Source organism: Thunnus albacares, chromosome 2, assembly GCF_914725855.1.
Source record: "Thunnus albacares chromosome 2, fThuAlb1.1, whole genome shotgun sequence".
NCBI lineage: Eukaryota > Metazoa > Chordata > Actinopteri > Scombriformes > Scombridae > Thunnus > Thunnus albacares.
In genome coordinates this window covers 16,214,103-16,234,288 of record NC_058107.1, presented here as the reverse complement: position 1 = coordinate 16,234,288, position 20,186 = coordinate 16,214,103, and the positions used below count along the sequence as shown (strand labels likewise).

The 20,186-nt window shown below is 41.0% G+C and overlaps 2 protein-coding genes across 2 annotated transcripts; one reads left to right on the top strand and one right to left on the bottom strand.

The window, feature by feature from the left end:
* Positions 1-421: 421 nt before the first annotated feature.
* On the bottom strand, positions 422-15,109 carry abhd17b (abhydrolase domain containing 17B, depalmitoylase). Its single transcript, XM_044368791.1, has 4 exons — positions 14,553-15,109; positions 11,993-12,469; positions 2,577-2,756; positions 422-2,147 (listed from the first exon to the last, which is right to left on the bottom strand). The coding sequence occupies exons 2-4, from the start codon at positions 12,457-12,459 to the stop codon at positions 1,928-1,930; spliced, it is 867 nt and encodes a 288-aa protein (XP_044224726.1). The 5' UTR covers positions 12,460-12,469; positions 14,553-15,109; the 3' UTR covers positions 422-1,927.
* A 328-nt stretch (positions 15,110-15,437) lies between these two features.
* c2h9orf85 (chromosome 2 C9orf85 homolog) lies at positions 15,438-19,145 on the top strand. The gene is made up of 4 exons (XM_044368802.1): positions 15,438-15,671; positions 15,867-15,973; positions 17,821-17,934; positions 18,507-19,145. Exons 1-4 carry the CDS (start codon positions 15,570-15,572, stop codon positions 18,745-18,747), a joined length of 564 nt encoding a protein of 187 aa, XP_044224737.1. The 5' UTR covers positions 15,438-15,569; the 3' UTR covers positions 18,748-19,145.
* Positions 19,146-20,186: the final 1,041 nt, after the last annotated feature.

Genomic DNA, 20,186 nt, shown 5'->3' with positions numbered 1-20,186 from the left:
AAATACCTATAGTAAAAGTGATTCATTGAGATTTCTTATGCAATTCTGTCTGTTATATTGGCCAAAAATAAAAGAGAAACTAGCCATATGTGGCATGCAGTAGCACTTTGACATTTGCTTTTCAGGGTTATGAAAGAAACTTAATGGAGTCATCAGTACAATAAAAGTGCAGCTGGTTAATGCTTTGTTTTGCCTCACTCAGCATTTAAAGGGCAAATCAACAAAACAACAACGGATCCAGAAATACCATGCAGACAGAAAGATCAAGTTAAGACAAAAACAAAAGAGAAACACTCAGCCAGGGATGGAGGCCTTAAAATGCTGAGCAATGTATGCTGACACAACCCGTTGTCCCTGTACACATGTTGTGAGTGGTGTCTGTTCATTCTCAGCTCAAAGATACTAAAGAAAACAAAACTGCTTTTAAATAACTCAAAAACAAAACATTTTTATTTTTATTTTTTCAACTCACTGAACTGAAAACATATTAACACGGACCGCGTTAATCATGTTCACCGTTCAGTCCTGATTGGCATTAGTGGTATAAGTCTTGATCAGAGCACAAACAGTAGTTACATTTTTATCATATAAAAAGATACATCAAGAAAGATCTGATCCAAGTACATAAGCAAGATCTGTAATAATAACTATATTAGATTATTTAACTCAATATCTTCAGACCCAAAAGACAGAAATAACACTGTCAAAACTGGGCTTCAGAACAGTTACTATATCAAGGCGAATACTTGTTATTTTCAGAGAGGGGTCTGATATTGTGTCCATAAAACCGTCCAGCATTTATGGTAGTTTGCCTGAAAACATCAAGTTCATCATCATAAACAGCTTAGTGATACTGATCTTAAAGTAACCACAGTTGAAGGTAAACTCAGAAGTAAGAACTGTGGAAATGTTTTATGTGGCAACGACACCCTCATGTAATTTCTCAACGGTATAAAGCTTCAGCCCTTCAACTGGCTACATGAGCCGCTGACTGAGCTCCATCTTGCATCATAATCTTGCGGATTGTAACATCAAATTGTAAGACTAAACAAAGAAGTAGAGAGCGGATACAGCTGTCAGAGGTTCGGAGATGTTTCTGGGTCTTATTTGTACAAAGTACACTTCTTTGTGAGTCTAAGTCTCTGTAATATATTATACTAAACATTTGGCAACACTGGCACAGCTAGATAATAAGTCAGTTTGTCTTGAGTTCTTCAGTGACAGCTGATACGTGCAAATATCATGTATAATATATAAAAATATAATAAACAAACAAACAAAAATAAACTCATGGTGACTGCAGTGTGGAGGACCAAACCTGACCTCAAAGTCAGATGGAGTTCAGCTGGGTTGGAGAGAGAGTCTGGTCCACTTTGGTCCAGTCCAGTTTAAAGCAAGGCTGTTTCTCTGAACCTCAAAAGCTTCGAGGGCCGATCAGAGGTCCCCCTTAAGAACAGTGGACCACGTCCTTCTCAAAAGGCAGCAAAAATATGACACACATACTCACACACGCTCTCCCATACACAGGTTGTACATAGTATGTTGTCTACTTTCTCTTGCATTCACACACTGAAGCACTGTGCAACGTGATAAAAAAAAAAAAAGAAAATCTAATAGCAAAAACAAAACAATGGGTTTCCAAAAGATGGGTGTTTTTTTTTTTTAATAAGTTCACAGCTGCAGCATGTGGAGTGGACGGTACTGACAGGCTCTCGTCCTGGGCGAACTGGAGCTCCAAGGAGGGGGGGAGAGAGGTGATAATGAGAGAATCCTGCCACCAAAGCTTCAGTACTACACAGACAAACACCACCTGCATCACTTCATGAAAAAAAAAAGAAAACTGCACCCCCTGTCCATTATCCAGCCTCTCCTGACAAACCAATGCTTTCTTCTCTTCCTCCCTCCCCACCCCTTCCCCCCAGCTCCTCTACAAGTTGACCAGCTCATGTGCGACGAACTGTTTGAGTCTCTCCAGGTACTGTCCATAGAGCTCCACGTCATTGTGTCCGGCCCCCTCCACCCAGAGCGGCTCCACGGGGCGCTGGCAACGTTCGTACAGCGCCAGGCCGTGGGAGAAGTCGATGACCTCGTCCTCTGTACCGTGGATCACCAGCACCGGTGACGTCACCTTCGAAATCTTGTCGATGCTTTGGGGGAGAGAAGGAAACGACGGGTTATGTAGGGAAACACGTGAAGATAAAAGAAAAATAAATGAGTACTGTCATTATAAACCCCATCAATTAAAATTCACCAAGAACTAGTTCGCCAACTCCCACCAGAGGGAGCTACTGAGTCTATTTTTTTTTTTTTTTTTTTTTTTAAGAGCTGTGACTCAATAAGAAAAAAAAAAAAACACTTGGAATTGATTTGACATCTAAATTTATGGACCATTTTTACAAGCTTTGTGTGTGTGTGTTTTTTTCCTTGATGCAAGTTCATTCATACAGCGCTGTATTTTAAAAGCATGTGTACTCTGTTTATTTGTGCAGGGAGGCTGTGTGCCTTTCAGCGAATGCAATATGTGATACATTTAGCCTGGCCTTCACACATGCCATCTGTCTGTACAGTGCACTCACTTTGGGAAGGCGTCAAAGCAGTAGGTCTTCTTGGTGTCAGGGAAGGCCACTCTCATGCCAGAGGTGAGCGGGGAGTGGAGGACGACTGCGGCGCTCTCATAGCGAGAAGCCAGGTCCACCGAGGGCACGGTGCCAATGCTCTGACCGTACACGATCACGTTCTCTGGCCGAATGCCATACCTGCGAGAGAGAGACACAGAATATGTGAATATCACATTTTCGGTGATCAGGAACAAGATGTTTACACTACTAGTATCCACCCATATTTAGATAATCTGTTTGCTCTACCAGACGCTGGCAGGCGTCCAGGTTGGCCTTTTTGATAATGATAAAGAGCAGCTTGGCTGGCAAAATTGAAAGAGGAAAGGCTGAAATGTGATTTTCATAGTAAAAGGACAAACCGGCTGCTCGCTTTAATCACGATGGTCCAGTTCTGCTTTTTACCCATCACATGGTACATTCACACTGTTAATTAGTGTCCAGTCATTCTCTCATTTCCGCTACACGCTGTTCTATAAGCAAACACAAACCTGTGTGCTCACTGAGACTTACTCATTCTCTATTATCGGATGAAACATCCTGCCTGACTCAGTGATTGTACGGCCTCCTGAAACAAGCACAAAGATGCGATACAGGCGAGGTTCTCACTTTTCAAAGCAGTCTAATAGAAGACCCCCCACTGTAGTACCGTGACTCCAAAAGGGGAGGAGGGGAACGAGAGCAAAATGAGCAGAAAGAGAGCGAAAGAGACACTGATACTAGATTGAGAGTGAGGGAGAAACGGAGAGAGAGAGGAATAAAAAGGGAAGACATTCCACAGCTGATTATAGAGAACGTGACCCACTCTAGCAAGCAGCTAGTCAGCTGACGACCTGAAACCTAGTCTGAGAACACTGCATCACTGTCTCTACCACTGTACTGCTGGATAGTGTATAGTAAACAGCTACAACCAGCCTGACAAAACCTCTGCACGCTATTATTAAAATTAGGAACACTAACATTACAGGCCTAACATTAAAGCCTCTGCCGCTGCAGTCTTATAATACACAGTGATGAACAATACATGAGCACCTGAAGTCTGACACATCCAACTGAGATGGATTATTATAATTTGGAACTATACATACACAACCTTTGCAGAAGTACTCTGCAGTAATGTAGGCCTGCTACTATAAAGTGCCAAAAGACTTAACATAAGCACAGGCGCATCGACTTCAGACGGAGTATGGAAATGTACACACGCAGGCGCAGTCTCGCTCACAGATGTCATTAGTAGGAATATAGGACTTGTTTACCGTTGGTGTGTCAGTTGGCCTTCGCGGAGTATAAATAGGGGTGAAAATACTGGCATGGCATGGGAAAGTGTTACCGCAGACGTTTGGGTGATGCTGTGTTAACAGCACCATTAACTCTCAAGGTTGACTGAATATAATACACACAGCTTTCGTGGGCTGAAAGCTTATCTCTCATTAAACAAAATAATGTAGCTGTTCAAGGGAGGTGAAGAATAGAGGGGGTGAGGCCAAAAATCTCAAGTCTTTTTACAAACTGTTTCAAAAGTGACACCTTTGTCGTTTCTGATGTGGCCTGACAGCTTTGGAAAAAAACTCCCCGAAAAACTGATTCAAACATTTTATTTGCAGATAAATATACCATATACTGTGAAATTTCAAAAAGGTGCCATAGAAAAAAGCCTAACCGATGTGAATGCAGAATTCATTCAGCTTCAAAAGTGTCTAGAAAACAGGCGGAGAGAGGTAGAAACCCTTCATCCCAACAATTATCCACTTCCCTGATGACGAGCAGATAATTTCAATCCTACTTTTATATGTTTTTGTGTTAATTTGACAAAAACAGTGACAGAAAGAAAAAGTTACTGACTCCTCTTTGGCTTAGCGAGTTTTAGTAAAGTGAAGTCTGAATAACAAGGTTTAGGCTCAGCTAAAAGACAGCGACAGGTAAGTTAGGTGCTAACTCAGCTTAAGAACAGGGGGATGTTCGATAAAATCCATCTCACTTCCTGCTGTTGGGAGCTGTGAACTCTGCTGAGAGGTAGACAGACAAAGACCAGAACAAGTAAAGCAGTCTGAGAGATGACCGCCATTTTGTTGGTTTAGGCATAGATGTTTCAATATGAACTCCTCCCAGGAGAGATGACAGTAAATTGCTTGGTTAGGGGGCTGTTTGCTTGTTTACTTTCCTTTTACTGCTCACAGGCAGCATTCGATCATTATACATTCAGAGTGTTTAATTTGCTCAACAGAGCACTGTAACGCTCCTGGCTGTCACCTGTTAACAAGAGTCACAGATTGGAGCTCTCGTCACTACAGATTATCACTTGTTTACTGTTATGAATATTTTTATCAGTGTAATGTTATCTGTTATCACCTTTAACTTATGCTTATCTAGTCAATGTTCTTCACTATATCAGGCCACTAAAGCCTGACCAATCCTGAGACACATAAACACCTCACCACATGGATGTCACAACAATATGAGGCTTATGCAGGGAGGGTAAATTGAAACCATTTGACAGGCTGATCCATCAGGTGACATGACATGATTTCCCCAAACATACATTGGCGTGGTTGTCTTATAGCACACAACCGATGTTATTATCCAGAGCAACTGGGCGAGTGGGAGTGTTCAGCTTGAGGACACACATAGAAACTCGATGAATATGACAAGGTCACTCTAAGCACTTTCCCACTGTGTTCTCTTGGCACTGTTGGAAGATCATTGTGGCTTTTTCCTCTCACACATCCAGAGAAGGCCATGCAAAGGAGGAAGACAACTGCAGCACAGATCTACAGCTGCACTCATGTTTAAACGGCACTACGACCAACCCACCCCCCACCCCCCGGACCGGCTACCACAAGCCTACAATTTGCTCCTTTGCATTTCAGCTTGAATAGACCTCGCCGAGCCATTGCCAGCCATGCTCCATGGTTACACCCCTCCCCCCAAACCTTCATCAATTTAGTCTCCTGACACAAATCCAATCTATTATGCATCACATCCTCCCTCCTTCCCCTATTCTGTCTCTCGCTCCCTCTTGGCTGCCCACCTCTTGCTCCCCGAAGACCAAAAATATTCTCATCCCATAGCACTCACTATGACTAATAGATATTTGAAGATATCCTGAACATATGTACAGGCATTTTGCACAGATTAGTGTACCATCTGCACTACAGCGGGGGATCCTTCACTGAAGCCTTCAATGATCTGTTATTTTGTTTAGCGCCTATTACTCATTTCTTTCCATTCTATGTTTGTCCATTAAGATTTGTCTTAAGAGTGTATTTGTTACTCGATGCTTACACACATTAAAAAAGCGAGTAAGAGTGAATTTAATATTAAGATATGAGGACAATAATTACAGTATATGATCTGCAAATGCTACTAAGCTCTGCTCCTGTTGTTCTGTGGTAAAGAGGGCAATCAGGTGAGCGACGGCGCTCCACCCAACAGACACTGCAGCCTTTGTCTACAGATATTTCGAGTCGAGTAAAGTACACAATTCATATACATGATGGATTGTCCATGTTTGAGAGAAGTTCTCTTCATCATTGACCACCTGAGTTGAAGGATGGCGTTCTGATTTGGATCAATATGATGATTGACCAGGAAGTGAGTATTCCCCGTTTGTTTTTATTGGCTGCAGTGTGGGAAGACCTTGGTCTGAAAGCTCATTGGAAATCGGTTGCTAGGCTACCACTCAATATTAGACTTGCAGGATTGACTGCTGGCCCGCCTCCATCGCAGAGGGCAAAGAAAATGATACAGTGAAACTCTGTCCAAGACACACACACACACACACACACACACACACACACACACACACACACACAGACACGCACACCTGACACATCCCCCCTGTCAGTATGTGTAATCCGTGGTATGCTGACTCACATTAAGTGAATCATATGACCCACTCCCTGCTCAGGTGAAGGGAGTGCCTCATCCACCGTGCCTCAACAAAAGAACGCGGGAGGAGCGTGTGTGTGTCTGCGTGCCAGGCTGAGCAGCTCTGGATAGACAGTAGTCAAACAGGTGGTTGCCTGCTGTCATATGACTATGGAATAAAGCGAAAGCATCCTACGCAAGTGTGTCAACACTCAAGAGAGGGTGAACTTTCTATCAGCTGAATCATAAGGGGAAAAAAGAGATTGAAAAACAGCAACAGAAGCAGAAAAAAAAAAAAAAAAAAACAAGATCTGGTGTGCTCAAAATGTCAAATAATCAGAAAAAAAAAATACAGAGAGACACAGACAGCACTACAAGCAGAGAGAGAGAGTGAGAGAGAGAGATGCGAGGGCCTCTCTCTTCTTCAGGCTGTGCGTCTGATCTAACATGAGAGACTTGCACGAGGGGATGTAGGCTGCCGACTAATGCGAGGCCGTGCAGGGAGACCTTTTGATGTGATAAACACAATCTAGTTGATTCATGTTCAGCAAGGTCAAAAGACTGCTCCCTCTATCACACAATTATGAATTTGGTACAGACAGCTGAGTCAAAAAGGCAGATAATACATGATACAAGGGCCCTTTTTTTTTTTTTTTTTTACTAAGCTGTGTAGGTTCTGAATTAAAAGATTAACCACATACAAAAAGAGGCCAAGTGTGGAAGGAAACTAAATATTCAAAGAACAGTTAATGAGGTTACTTTCACATTTTCTGTTAATAAATCCCTCTGAGCTTGTTATTTTGTGTCCATGAATGAGCCATGAGTCTCTTTTTTTTTTAAAATTTTGACAATTATCCCTGAATGGTTGATGAAACATCCTTAATTTCATTCTCTCTGTGTTGAGCTGATACTATGTCAGGTGTTTGGAGACTTTAGCAGAGTATCACCAACTAAAAAAAGTTTGATGAGTGGCAAACATAAGAAGCTAGTGTTGATAATTCTGACAGCGGGGACATTGATATAGTATATAACTGGAGAGACAGAGCTCTCATGGAAAGATAAAGTGGCACGGATGTGGCAACAAAGGAAAAAGAGACTGTTACTGCTGATTGATGTATCCCAGCCACAAACTTTACATTTATCATTTGGTTAGACCAAAACAAGTATGCAAAATGGACTTTGAGAACAAACTTGTGGTCTTATCTTTATCATTTTCTATTTCTGGGTATGAGTAGGATAAATAAAATGTCCAGAGCAAGATATCCTTGTGCCTGGCCCCATCTCCAAAGTGCCTTGTGTGCCATAAAAGCAGCCATATCAACTCATTACATAATATTGCTGAAAGTCCTTTTTGAACCCTGTGATACTCTGTCAGTTCAATTTATTGCAAGTGTCTGTATTGTGGTGTCTCCAAATGCCTGGATTTCTGTCGAGGTACAGTCTAACATCAAGCAGTTTTCTTTTGAGATCTCCGATCACCATCATTCTGACATTTATTCTTCTGAGCTCTCTCACTAAGGACTGAGTGGGATGAGGTTCCCGAAAGTAAACGTCACCACAGGTTGAGATTCAGACTCGGATCAGATATTCACAAATAAGTTGACTTTGCTAAGATGAATCATCTACAGAAACAAAATCCTAAAACCTCGCATTGCCTCGGTATCTCCTGACCTGATCCTGGACAGTGACATTAAGACTGATAGACGCCTGTATAATTACAACTGTGTAAACACATAACAAGGCATTGCGAACGAGGAACAACGTCTTTACTGTGACAGCCAGAGGGAACTCAGTCTAACTTCGCTGAGGGGCTGATAACCATGAGACCACAAGGCACGGGACATACAGCATGCACACATGTTGAGGCTTCTTCAATATCAAGTTATTTCCCCTGTTCCTGGAAGCCTCTCGTTTGATTCTGAAGAGGTATCCCCTGAGATTAACCTACAAAAGGCATGGATACACAGTCTGAGACTGATGTAGGGCCGATACCTGCTCTGCTTCTTTTGATAAACAGAAGCAGAAGTGCGTGTTATAGCTATTACGAACGCAGAGGCTTCAGTTTCACCCCTGATCTAAGTGTAAAGGTTACGCTGGCCTGAGCAAATTAGGTAGTGCCGTATGGAGCTGGACTATGATCTTAGTGCTGTTATTCAAATTTCACTTACCCAGACAAACAAGACGTGAGTCAGAGGAACTTGTCTCAAACATGCACATGCAAAATTTTTATCAAAACTATATGCCTAAGCTAACATTAAAACAGCTAACAGTAAGGTTTTGCATTTGCTGTTACCAATGACCTGGCCCGCACACAAATCACCAAGCATAATTTGATAAAGCGGATGTTCTGCACAGCTCAGATTAAATGAGATTTCTAAACTAATATTCTACACTGGTGGTCACGACTATGTGGGTGCAGGAGATTCCTTGGTGTATCCAAAAAAAAAAAAAGTAAGCTGGAAAAGTAGAATAAAATGAGAAAAACCAAGAGCAGAACACAGTAGCTAAACACACACTGCAGTCCATTTGCATTTGAGAAGTGTGGTGACGTTATGGAAAGAAAAAAAAAAAAAAGGAGAAGGGTTTCATGCTGTCCTGAAGGCCTGTCATATGCTTTGGTCTGCTGTCCTTTCAGATCCAACAACTAACTTGAAGCTTTGACAAAACTGTTTGTGTGGCAGCATGGCGATGAAGCATTAAAACACAAGACGCATTAAGGCTTAAACGCTGAAGCGAAGGAATGTCCTGGATCCTGCATACAAATGCACGTAGACAATGTCTGATCCCAAGAAAAGCTGGTTCTTCTTCACAGCAGTGGCCTATTTCCTGTATGCAGTACCTTTATGATCAAGAGTTTCCTGTTTAACTTGCCAGCTTCCTTATTTAAAAAGAAGACCAACTGGTATATTCTATAAACTGGAAATAGTGCTGACACAGGAACATTAACATTTTGTTACCGATTATCGATGTTCTCTATCTCCACTTTTACATTTCTGCAGTGCAACACTTGCATTTACCACAGAGAGAGTTTACACCCACGTCAGCACTGACACAGGAGGAGCACTCCACACTACGAGCCTACTTCTCCTTGTGATTGATTCACAGTACTTTGGCTCTTCTTGTCCAGCCTTTTTAATTTGCCTTGAGCTGATATTACCCCCTCTCTCCTCCTCCTCCTAGTCATTTGTTTGTCTTCCAGCAGGAAGTATACAAAAACAACCAGGCCTACTGGATGAACTTTTATTTTCCCCTCATCTACATAAACAAAAGGGCACAAACATGATGGACACATTATTTTCTCTCTCTCTCTCTCTCACACACACACACACACACACACACAGACACACCTTCCACTCCCCCTCCAAATCCTGTCCTGTCAGAATAGGTGTGTAGCGTATGTGTCTTGCATACATACAGTACTGTGCAAATGTTTTAGGCACTAAAACCGAGTATGTTTTCAAACATAATGCAATGAATAGTTTTTATTTATCATTTAACTTCATAGGAAGTGTAATAAACTGAAAAAACCTTTGTCAAGATACTTGGCAGACAGGTTGTCTCTGTTGCTTTTCATGTAACCCCAAACTGACTTGATGGTGTTGAGATTAGGACTCTGTATTCTTCTTGTCACTGCAGAAGTTCTTTATGAGTCTGGCTTTATGTTTGGGGTTGATGTCATGCTGCAGAATTTAAACATCTAAAAGTGCCTTAAATGTCAGCACAGTACTGTATGTGAATGTATTATGGGTTTGTGGGACCCCCGATATAGATGCCCTTCTGGCCAACCAGCTCAGAAGACAAATAGAAATACAAATAGAAAGAGGCAAGTTACAAAGGACAATAGAAGGAGATGACGAGAGTGTGGAAGTCGATACAGCAAAGGTTCTGATACATGTATGGAAGGAAGTGAGGGAGATGGTGTCGGACAGACTGGTGAACTTTGCTGATCCTGTGGTCCTTCCCCCTTATATGGGAGAAAGGACTAAGGGATTTTTCAAAGACGCAACATCTATCCACCCATACTGTCTTTTTTGTTGTCATTTCTTTTAATTTTATAGATTTTGGTATATCATGGAGGTAGAATAAGAACATATGTTTTCTATGAGTTTACTCTAAATCCATTTTTTCAACAATATGAATTAAAATGCTGTAGAAATATTCCTTTAGACAGTTGGTATCAGTGGTTAGACGGCAATGTTTAACCACTGATAAGCCCAGGTATCGACTTATTTCATTGTCATTACAGCCCTATAAAAACAGGTTACTTAATGCAGACACCACCAGATTGAAGTACTTAATAGCTGTTCACTACAAAACTAAATACATAACTGCAGTAATCTGAAGGTGTGTCAGCTCAAAAATCACAGATACTGATAACCAATCAGCGGAAGACGATAAATGTATCAGTGAACTGATTTTTAGTCTATTCATAGCCTACAGAGCAATAAGATGCAGCGGAGCACCCACTCACACCTACACATGGTCGGCCAGCATAGTCCTAGAAACCACGCTCCCTCGTTATCGCCCACAGGAGCATCATGTCTTGCCTACTAAACTACCATTCTTCGTCATCTCCACCCATGATTTTATCAGGTCCGATCCATTCATCCATCCGCCCGGCTCCTTCTGTAGACTCTTCGCTTCATCTTCTCACTCTCACTTGTCCTGTTTCTCTGTGTTTCTGATTTAGTTCATCTACCTTGCTATCATTTCTCAATTGTAACAATCGAATCAGCGTGGTTTCTTCTGATTTTGTATCACATCTGCTTTTATTTCAGCGGTCCCCCATTTAATTTGGCACTGAGTGAAACGTCTTCGTAGCTGTGGACGTGCACAGCTTGAAAAAACAAGAACACTGGCCCATTGTTTTTATTCATAACATCATCTCTTGCTACCGATGCAAAGCTGTCAACCAGAATGACATGAACGGGGAGCTGCTATTAATATGAATCTTTTCTCACTGTTTACACAGCTGACAGTTTAATTTATGGCTTATGAGATGTGGAGGAAAAATTACGACAGGCCTGAGTTAACCTGCTACACTATAAAGCCACTGAAATTATTGTAACACATTGTCCGGGAAGGTTTACACAATTTTTATTTTCACCTATTTACATCTGTGTTGAGTGACTTCCTCTTCCCCAATTTTAACAAACTTGATTACATAAAAACTACAATTATGCAATGTATTTGATAATCTTAACTGGGTTAACGAAGCTTGGTGGTTGTCAAGCCTGATCTACATCACCATTTACGTTTTATTTGACTTTAAGTATTCCTGCTGTCACTGAGTGCCTCACACAGAGGAGCTACACTTGAGAGGCTCATATCTCCACTCCAAAGTAAATCAATATCAGGGTCTATGTGCTTTTCGGTTACTCTTATTTCAGCGCATTTATCTCTACAGATCAATCACTCTACAGGCTTTGCCAACATCTATGTACAAGTTCTCTCATCTCTCCTCCATCCATCCATCCATCCTCATCCTCATCCTCATCATCTCTTCTTACCGTGACCGGAGTGCCTGCCAGGCGGCGTCGACATCAGCGTACAAGTTCTTCTCTGAGGGCTTCCCAGAACTGGCCCCGTAACCCGAGTAGTCGTAGGAGAAAACGTTGCAGTTGATCCGTGAACCCAGGCCGATGTAGAAGCTACTCATCTGGCCCAAGTCCACTGCGTTTCCGTGGGAGAATAGTAGTGTGTAACGGGCGTTGGGTGAGCAGCGGACAAACATGCAGGCAATCCGGTTCCCTCTCGAGGTGCGCGTCATGAAACACTCGATGGCGTCCTTCTCGCGGGCCGAGTACTGCCAGTCAGCACGCTCTGAGAGGTGAAGCGTCCATCGGCTGCCGCTCTCGTCGCACATGAGGCTGTAAGTGGGCTCTGGTGGCAGGAAGGCCAGCTTTGAGGCTATCTTGCTGGGGCACGGTGGACAGCAGAACAGGCAACATAGCTCGCTGAGGGATAAGTGGTTCATCCTTAAAACACTGCGATAAGAGAGTGAGAATGGTTAAAATAGAGACATAAATCCATGTCACAACTGTAGATATTGCTTTTGAGAGCTGAGAGTGAGCGAGAGAACAGAAATAACCTCCTCGAAAGAGCATCTGGGCTCTCTAAAACAAGTGAAACACAAATTTGCCACACTAGCAGATTCATCACACGGAAAACACCACAAGAGCAGATGCATGCCACAGCACTCTTGAATGATGTTCTCTCTAAGCATTCACTTGTCTTTTGTAAAGTGAAAAAGCAGGGGTTTTCCGGGACTGCGGACAAAAGCCAGGCTGCTGCCTTTTTTAAAAAACACTATCAATTCCCCTCTCCGGAACGCATGGCCCTCTCCAGCCGGGATAATAAAAAAGATATAGCCCTGACCCTGATGAGTGTTTGTTCCCCGCCTGCCTCGAGGCTCCACAACCACTCAGACAGTATTGACTTAAAAGGGTTTCCCTCTTCTACCCTGCAGCTGGACCCCCACCCAAGGCAAACCTTTAGATATTCCAGGTGTCTTTGAATTGCAGCAGCCAGTACTGGAGATGTCAACAGAGCACCTTTTTGGTGACACCAAAACTGGTTGGTCAAGATGATAAAATGTCCTCCAGGAATGCAACGATTTATTCTCATTCATCATATTTCTTTAGCAACCACTTTGTAATTTGACCTGGCATAACTACACAAGCCTTTTTGAGTAGGGAGAAATGGATCATTATGTCATATTATGACAATGTGCTGTGGATTATATTTCCCACCATCACACATCCATGCAAAGCACCTTTTCTCCATATTTTAGTCACTAAACTGCTAAAGCTCTTACAAGTTTCATGGGAACTGTGAGTAAACAGCTCATTTTAAATCCTGCCACAGATTCTTGATTAGATTGAGGGCTGGATGTGGCCACTCCAGGACTGTTAAAAGGCATTCCTGTGCAGGTTTGGTTTAATATTAGGAATTGCTGTCCCAAAATTGCTATTCTTTTGCTATAATTGCATTTTGCTACTTTCATTATACCCCCTACAAGCTTCCCAGGTGAAGCTGCAGAAGAGCATCCAAACAGCATGGTGTGTCCACTCAAAGTGGGAATAGTGTGTTTCTGCTAATGTGGGATGTTTGGCCTATACCTGCAAGCGAAATTTCTGGTCTCATTAGACTATAGAGCTGTTTTCCACTTTATTTTAGAGTCTTCCACATGCATTCTGGCAAACACTAGTCCAACTATCATGTGAGTTTTTTTTCCAACACTGGCTTTCCCCTTTAAGACTATAAATGATTACTGTTGCCTGGTTCTGATCTCATCCATGAAAGTGGTAAATCTAAAGGAGGCACAGGGTTGCCACAGAACTCTTGGTGGCCTCCCTCACCAGTAGTCATGAACAGACACTTTTTTAAACTACCTTTAGCAGACTTACAGCTGTTTCCATCTTTCATAATTGCCAATACTTTGAGAGATATTCAAAGCCTTGAAAATGTTGTGTATCATCCCTGTAAGTGGTATTTTTCAACAACTTCATAATGCATGTTTTTCAATGGAATGGTCCATTGCTTTATGACAAGTGAAAGAAAACTGGCTAACCAGCTTTTAGACCCTCCAGGTACAGGTATATTAAGACTTGTCACATCTCGAGTACACACAGGTGACGTTAATTCAGCTTAATTACCTGCCACTTATGTAAACAACTGGGTGTACCTGAGATAATTTAGAGTGACTGCTTTTTATAGCCACTTGTAATCTATGAATACTACTTCTGCAGGGTGCTGTCACAACCCTAAAGGAGCATACAGCAGTAAAATACATACATTTGCTTCCCATATTTCCCAAAATAGTCCATAATCTCCCAGCCATGGAGACAGAATGGTGCCACGCATCGATTTACTATAAAATGGTGGTGAAGGCAGCAGTGTATTTAAGGAGATCACATTGATTCCAAGCTGGTTTGTTAAGGTTGGATACAGTTTATTTCCAAGTGTGATGAGCCAATAAGTCAGCAATACTAAACATGCAAGTGTGCCTGTGTGTGTGTGTGTGTGTGTTTTACGAAAACAGAGCAGAAAACTGATCGGTAACATTACCTGGACGGTGGCTGGACGTTTGTTTTGTTTTTCTATCTATTCTGAGCTGACAGTATTGGCAAACGTCGCCGTAGTCAGGTGTTATCTTCGCACCAAGCCAACTAATATATCTCCTTCTCGACGCCAGGAGATTCACAAGGTTATCCTCGGCCAGATTATCCTCTGTTCCGTGTGCTATGCGTTGGCGATGTCACTTGGAGTGTGTGTATCCCTGTTGGCAGCACAGTTGTAAGTTACTATAAGGCTAACTGCTTCGTCCTCCAGGTCCAGACAGCCTCTCAAACTGTCGTTTCTTTTTCCTCCGCTCGGTTTTCTCAACATATGGTCCTGAATGATAACGAGGTCGACTCATTCAAAACGTTAACATCTATATAGCTGTACAGCGACATGGATACATTCAATAAAGGTCTAAAAGAAACTAAATTCTTGTCTCACGTCCGTGGTGGCTTGCCAAAACTGTTCACAGCGGTATCTCTTTGCCTCTGAAACATCACCGCTTTCGTTGTGAAAATATCACTCAGCTTGTTATCTTGGCTTCTGCGGAAGGAGAGGCGGTGATTGGCCGCTTTACGGACCAATAGCGAAGAAGTTGCTGAAACGAGTCGACCAATCGTAAAACGTGTGGATATTTATGGGCGGCCCCTGTCAACAAGCGAATTGAACAAATTGTTTTGATTGACGTTTAGGAAAACCAATCAGAGATTACTATTTCGGGACAACGTCCCAATCAGCACCGATCAAGGCGTTTCAATCAGTAACTGGTGACGTCATTGACATAATAACAACTTTATTTACGGTATTTGTTCATGCAGAAGCAGTGTGCGCAATACGTGTATTTTTTTATTCTAACGAATTGTTTTTTATTTTTATTTATTTTAACCATTTTTGAGAAAAAGTGGAGGGTTCGTGTTTTGACCTCAATGACGTTTCATCTCTTTCCGGGTTAGCGCTCCTTCTGGCATGGTTGTTCGAGTCTTCTACCTATGTACCATGTGTAACTAGAAATCAGAAAATAGGATGAGTTCTCAGAAAGGTAATGCATCTCGGTCGCGAGCCCAGAAGCATCAAAACACCGTCGCCTTCAAAAACGACAAATACGGAGCGACTGTGCAAGTAAAGGTGCGTGAACCGCCTTGATGTGATGTGTAGTCAGTCTGCTGAGGTACACGGCTCAACTACGTGACAGCAGTTTTGAAATTAAAGTTACATTGTATATTTCACACAGTTAATAAAGAGCTGTTTTTTGTCAGTAGCCATGCTGCCACAACCTGTTGTTTTATCATCATGTTTCTGCTCATGTGATCTCAATTATAGAAAGCAAAATCGAAAATCCACGATGGGCTCTGCCAACACTGTAAAGATATTCTTGAGTGGAAAGTCAAGTACAACAAATACAAGACACTAACACAACCCCGAAAATGGTGAGTACACCTGGGTTTACACCCATTAATTAATTGCAGCTGCACTTCCATTTCTGTTCATGAATATCCCCACTAGGGCTGGGCTATATATTGATATTATATCAATATCGTGATATGAGACGATATATGGTGTTAGATTTTGGATATTGTGATATGTGATATAATATAAGTGTAGTCTTTTCCTGGTTTTGAAACTATAATACGTAACTATTCTGCATTAAAATGTCTAAAAACAACTAGACCTATGTTATGTATTTTGTTGAGTTGTGTGCTTACATTATCTCAAATGTTTCCAACAATTTTCAAACCCAGAGAAATCAGTAATATTAGGCTAATCAATTGTTTCATTTGGTCGCCTGCCAATGGCGTCATACCCCCTCTACGAAAGAGCATACCTGCACAAGATAATACGTCGGTATTATGGTTGCCCACCAGAAGCATAAATAAATTGACATAAATTAACTTTTATTCAGTTTCAAGCCACATTTTTATGATAAACCTTTTAGATCTTGGCCATTGTTAACTGTATCTTTTAACCTGATAAAGGATTTTAGTCATTGGACGTCTGGATCTTAAATTATCAGTGAAACAAGCTGAGAAAACGTTAGCAGCAGCTCGGCTAGCAGCCCGAGTTGTTTTTACCAGTTTTATTCCCAGTGTACTTTTGTTTTGGAGAGATGGAGACCTCTGCGGATTATTCGGCCCACGGTGAAAACCTGCTGAACATCTGTATCTTAAGTTATCAGAGAAGCAAGCTAAGCAAACGTTTACAGCAGCTCGGCTCGCAGCCCCTACCGGGCGTCCTGTGTCCACGGAACAGCGTCGGAGATCACTGATTTTTAATGTGAAACTGCTTCATTCAGTGTTTTTACCTGTTTTAATCACCGGACCTGTTTGTTTTGGAGAGGAGGAGACCTCTGCAGATAATTTGGCTCCCAGTAAAAACATCCTGAATGATGGACACTGAAGTAATCCTGGGTAAACTGGTTGTTCAACAATAAAGACAACAGCTCCCATGATTCCACGCTACTTCACACCGTCATCACGCTCCGCCTTTTGTTATTGTTTTGATTGAGAGACTCCTAGCGGTAGAAATGACATATTGTGCGTTTAAAGGCTGCATTACAGTAAAGTGATATAATTTTCTGAACTGATTACTAATGATTATTTATCAAAAATCTCGTTGTGTAAATATTTTGTGAAAGCACAAATAGTCATCCCTACAAGATTGATATCAAGGTATTTAGTCAAAAAATATTGTGATATTTGATTTTATCCATATCACCCAGCCCCAGCTCCCCACTCATTTGATCTGTCACAGTAAAGAAGAAAGTAATTGCTGCTGAACTGATTAATCATCAAAGCAACTTCAACATGGAGTATAATTATGCTAATAAACTAGTTAATGCATTCATTCATTTAAGCAAGTTACAGGTTCACAACAGCCAAGATTTGCAACTTTTCCCGGATTCATACCATCATAAATTATTACATGAAGCTACTGGTCAGGTATAAGACATAAGAAATGTTACAGTATACTTTGAACTCCCAACAAAGAGGCAGACTTTGATTAAAAGACGCCACTGTAAATTTAAACCAGACTCATGCATGAATTTCCCTGCAACATACAGTACAGGTCAGAAGTTTGGACACACTTTCTCATTCAACTGAGGTGCCCGAACAATATGTTTAGGTGTGTCCATCAATTGTGTACGTGCAGTGAAGTGTTGCTTCTTGGATTTGTTATTTGTTTTTATTTTGTGGGAAACAAACAACAGAGAGCTGCCTGTTTGTAGTTTGTCTCTGGTATGCAAATTGATGTGTGCTTGCATATTTTCATATTTCAGTGTCAAGTGTTCTCAGAAGAGTGTGAAGGATGCGTATCACATCATCTGTAAGCCCTGTTCTCTTCAGCTCGACATCTGCTGCAAGTGTGGAAAGAAAGAGGACATTGTTATTCCGTAAGCGCTGCTGTATTATTAAAAATATGTGTGTGCAAATGAATGTTAAGTCATTTTGTGTTCTGACCTTGCACACATTTTCACCTTTTCTGCTTACTGTTGAGGAAATCTTTCTCTGCTTAGTGTGGCCATGCTGGTCTTCTAATCGTATATGAATTAAATGATTCACAATGGTACATGTGTTCATTTTCTATAGGTTGGCTGGAAATATTATTATTTTTATTATGAAGTAAAAAGAAAAAAAGATTGTAATTTTCCTGACTGACTAGCACAAACAGTTAATTTTATTGCAAGTCTGCCATCTTGTGGACATGAGACACATTACAACATTTTTTATTTATTTATTTATTTTTTTTAAATTGACTTTGGACTGATTGACAGCATTTTACCTTCAGTCTTTACATCTTCATTTAATTCCCCTCTCACATATTGTATGCGTTTATTCTCATTATTTATTTATCTGCCTGATGACAAGATAACAGAACATAAATGTTTTTTTTCTTGTCTCTTGTAAGAGCACAAAAAAGATAGCCATTGACACCACCTCATGTTGTTTTTATGTCACTTTGCAGAGTTAACTCACACCTGGACAACACAGAGAAGGAAGAAGATGGAGAACAGAAAAGGAAAGGACGTGGGCAAGGAAAGAAGGACACGGATAACTTGGACAGTGATGATGATTATGATGATGATGATTTTGGTGACCTTGGAGATGATGATGAAGACTTTGACAGTGACTCAGGACCAAAGAAAACACAGAAGAACAAGTCTGCTGTACTTCCAGATGTGTCCCAAGTTAAGATTAAAGACTAAAGACAAAGAAAGGCTAATGTGCCAAGTGGACTTTTTCTGTTGTTTTTACATACAGTGTATACAAAAGAAGTTTTCATATCTATATACAGTATGTGGTTCGTGATGTGACCATTCTCAAATGAACTAAAGCAAATTAACAACATTGCTGGATGATAAGTTAATGTCAACAACAGCTGAGCAAACAGAAGCTCCCAGATGATTCAGAAAGCTTTTGAATGATTGTACATCCTTTTTTTTATTTGAGTTGGTCTCCATCGAAAGCCTGTCAAGTGATGAATGGGCTGTATAATGTACTGTACATTCTCCAGTCCGTTCACAAGCAATACCAGTTAGATATATATATTCAGTATTTGAATGTACTGTAATAAAAACCTGCACGCTGTGTACATTCATTTAGATACATTTACCCAAGCTATTTATTCTTTTGACAATAATTGAACCAACAGAAGCCTTAAAGTCTTTTTTTAATTCTGATAAAGACAGTCATTTCAAAATGTTAGTCTGTTTGCACTGTTAATGGCTGCAGATCAATTAATCTACTCCGGTCTTTTCTCTCTAATGTTTGCTGTCCCTGATCTGAGAAGCACCTGCATATTACTGGAAGATACGGGGAGAACCCCTTTTAACTTAGAAGCAATCAAGTATCAGTGTCACTAAAAGGAAGAAGTGGAGGATTTGTAAAGAGTAGAAGTGAAGAAGAAGAAGGAAGGAACAGTGAAGACATTAGAACTGACAGTGAAATATTGACCACACAACCAGCAGCTCTACAGCAGTGTATTTATTGTGGTAGATGAGATTTTCTGACATATGAAGTTTTTGGATCAACTAAATGTTGCAAAATATCACTATTTTAGGCCTGTCCCCCACCCCTTTTCCCTTTTGTCATTGCCTCTACACTAAACATAACTAAATTCAGTAAAAATATCAACTGATTTTCCTCAGAATAACTCATAAAGCTAATAACTGCATTTTTGAAGTAGGCTATATCTTGAATTCCTTCCTTAATATTAAAACTGGTGTGTAAAGCTGATATGTAATTTCCAGACAATGTACATCAAATATGGGCACAGTTCTGATTGTTGACTGTTGGTGTAGAAGTCTTTGAAAGTTCATTAAAAATCTGCTATATTTGTTCAAATTTCACCAAAATTTCTGCACACCATCTGTAACCTACACATGTATTGTTTTCTCATCCCATCTGCACACTACTGCATGGCTGAGAGATTTTTCTGTTTGGTGCTGGAACAGTGTGTAATCCCAAATCTTTATGGAAACCTTTTTGGCAGGAAGTTATCTTTGGACATGTGTAAGTTCTCGTTTTTCTTCATCCTCAGCCACCCTTGACACTTCCTGTCACTTGATAAGTTATTCACAGAAATGAGTCTTACATGTGTGCTGGTGTCAACCAAGATGAGTATGTGCTGTCATTCATCAAATGG

What these genes read in the sequence shown, in the direction of transcription:
- c2h9orf85 (XM_044368802.1), top strand. Translation starts at nt 15,570, where the DNA reads ATGAGTTCTCAGAAAGGTAATGCATCTCGGTCGCGAGCCCAGAAGCAT. An exon ending in CTAACACAACCCCGAAAATG is followed by an intron (nt 15,974 to 17,820) that starts GTGAGTACACCT and finishes TTCATATTTCAG; the next exon opens with TGTCAAGTGTTCTCAGAAGA. An exon ending in AAAGAGGACATTGTTATTCC is followed by an intron (nt 17,935 to 18,506) that starts GTAAGCGCTGCT and finishes GTCACTTTGCAG; the next exon opens with AGTTAACTCACACCTGGACA.
- abhd17b (XM_044368791.1), bottom strand. Translation starts at nt 12,459, where the DNA reads ATGAACCACTTATCCCTCAGCGAGCTATGTTGCCTGTTCTGCTGTCCA. An exon ending in TGGCAGGCACTCCGGTCACG is followed by an intron (nt 2,757 to 11,992) that starts GTAAGAAGAGAT and finishes TCTCTCTCGCAG; the next exon opens with GTATGGCATTCGGCCAGAGA. An exon ending in TGCTTTGACGCCTTCCCAAA is followed by an intron (nt 2,148 to 2,576) that starts GTGAGTGCACTG and finishes TCTCCCCCAAAG; the next exon opens with CATCGACAAGATTTCGAAGG.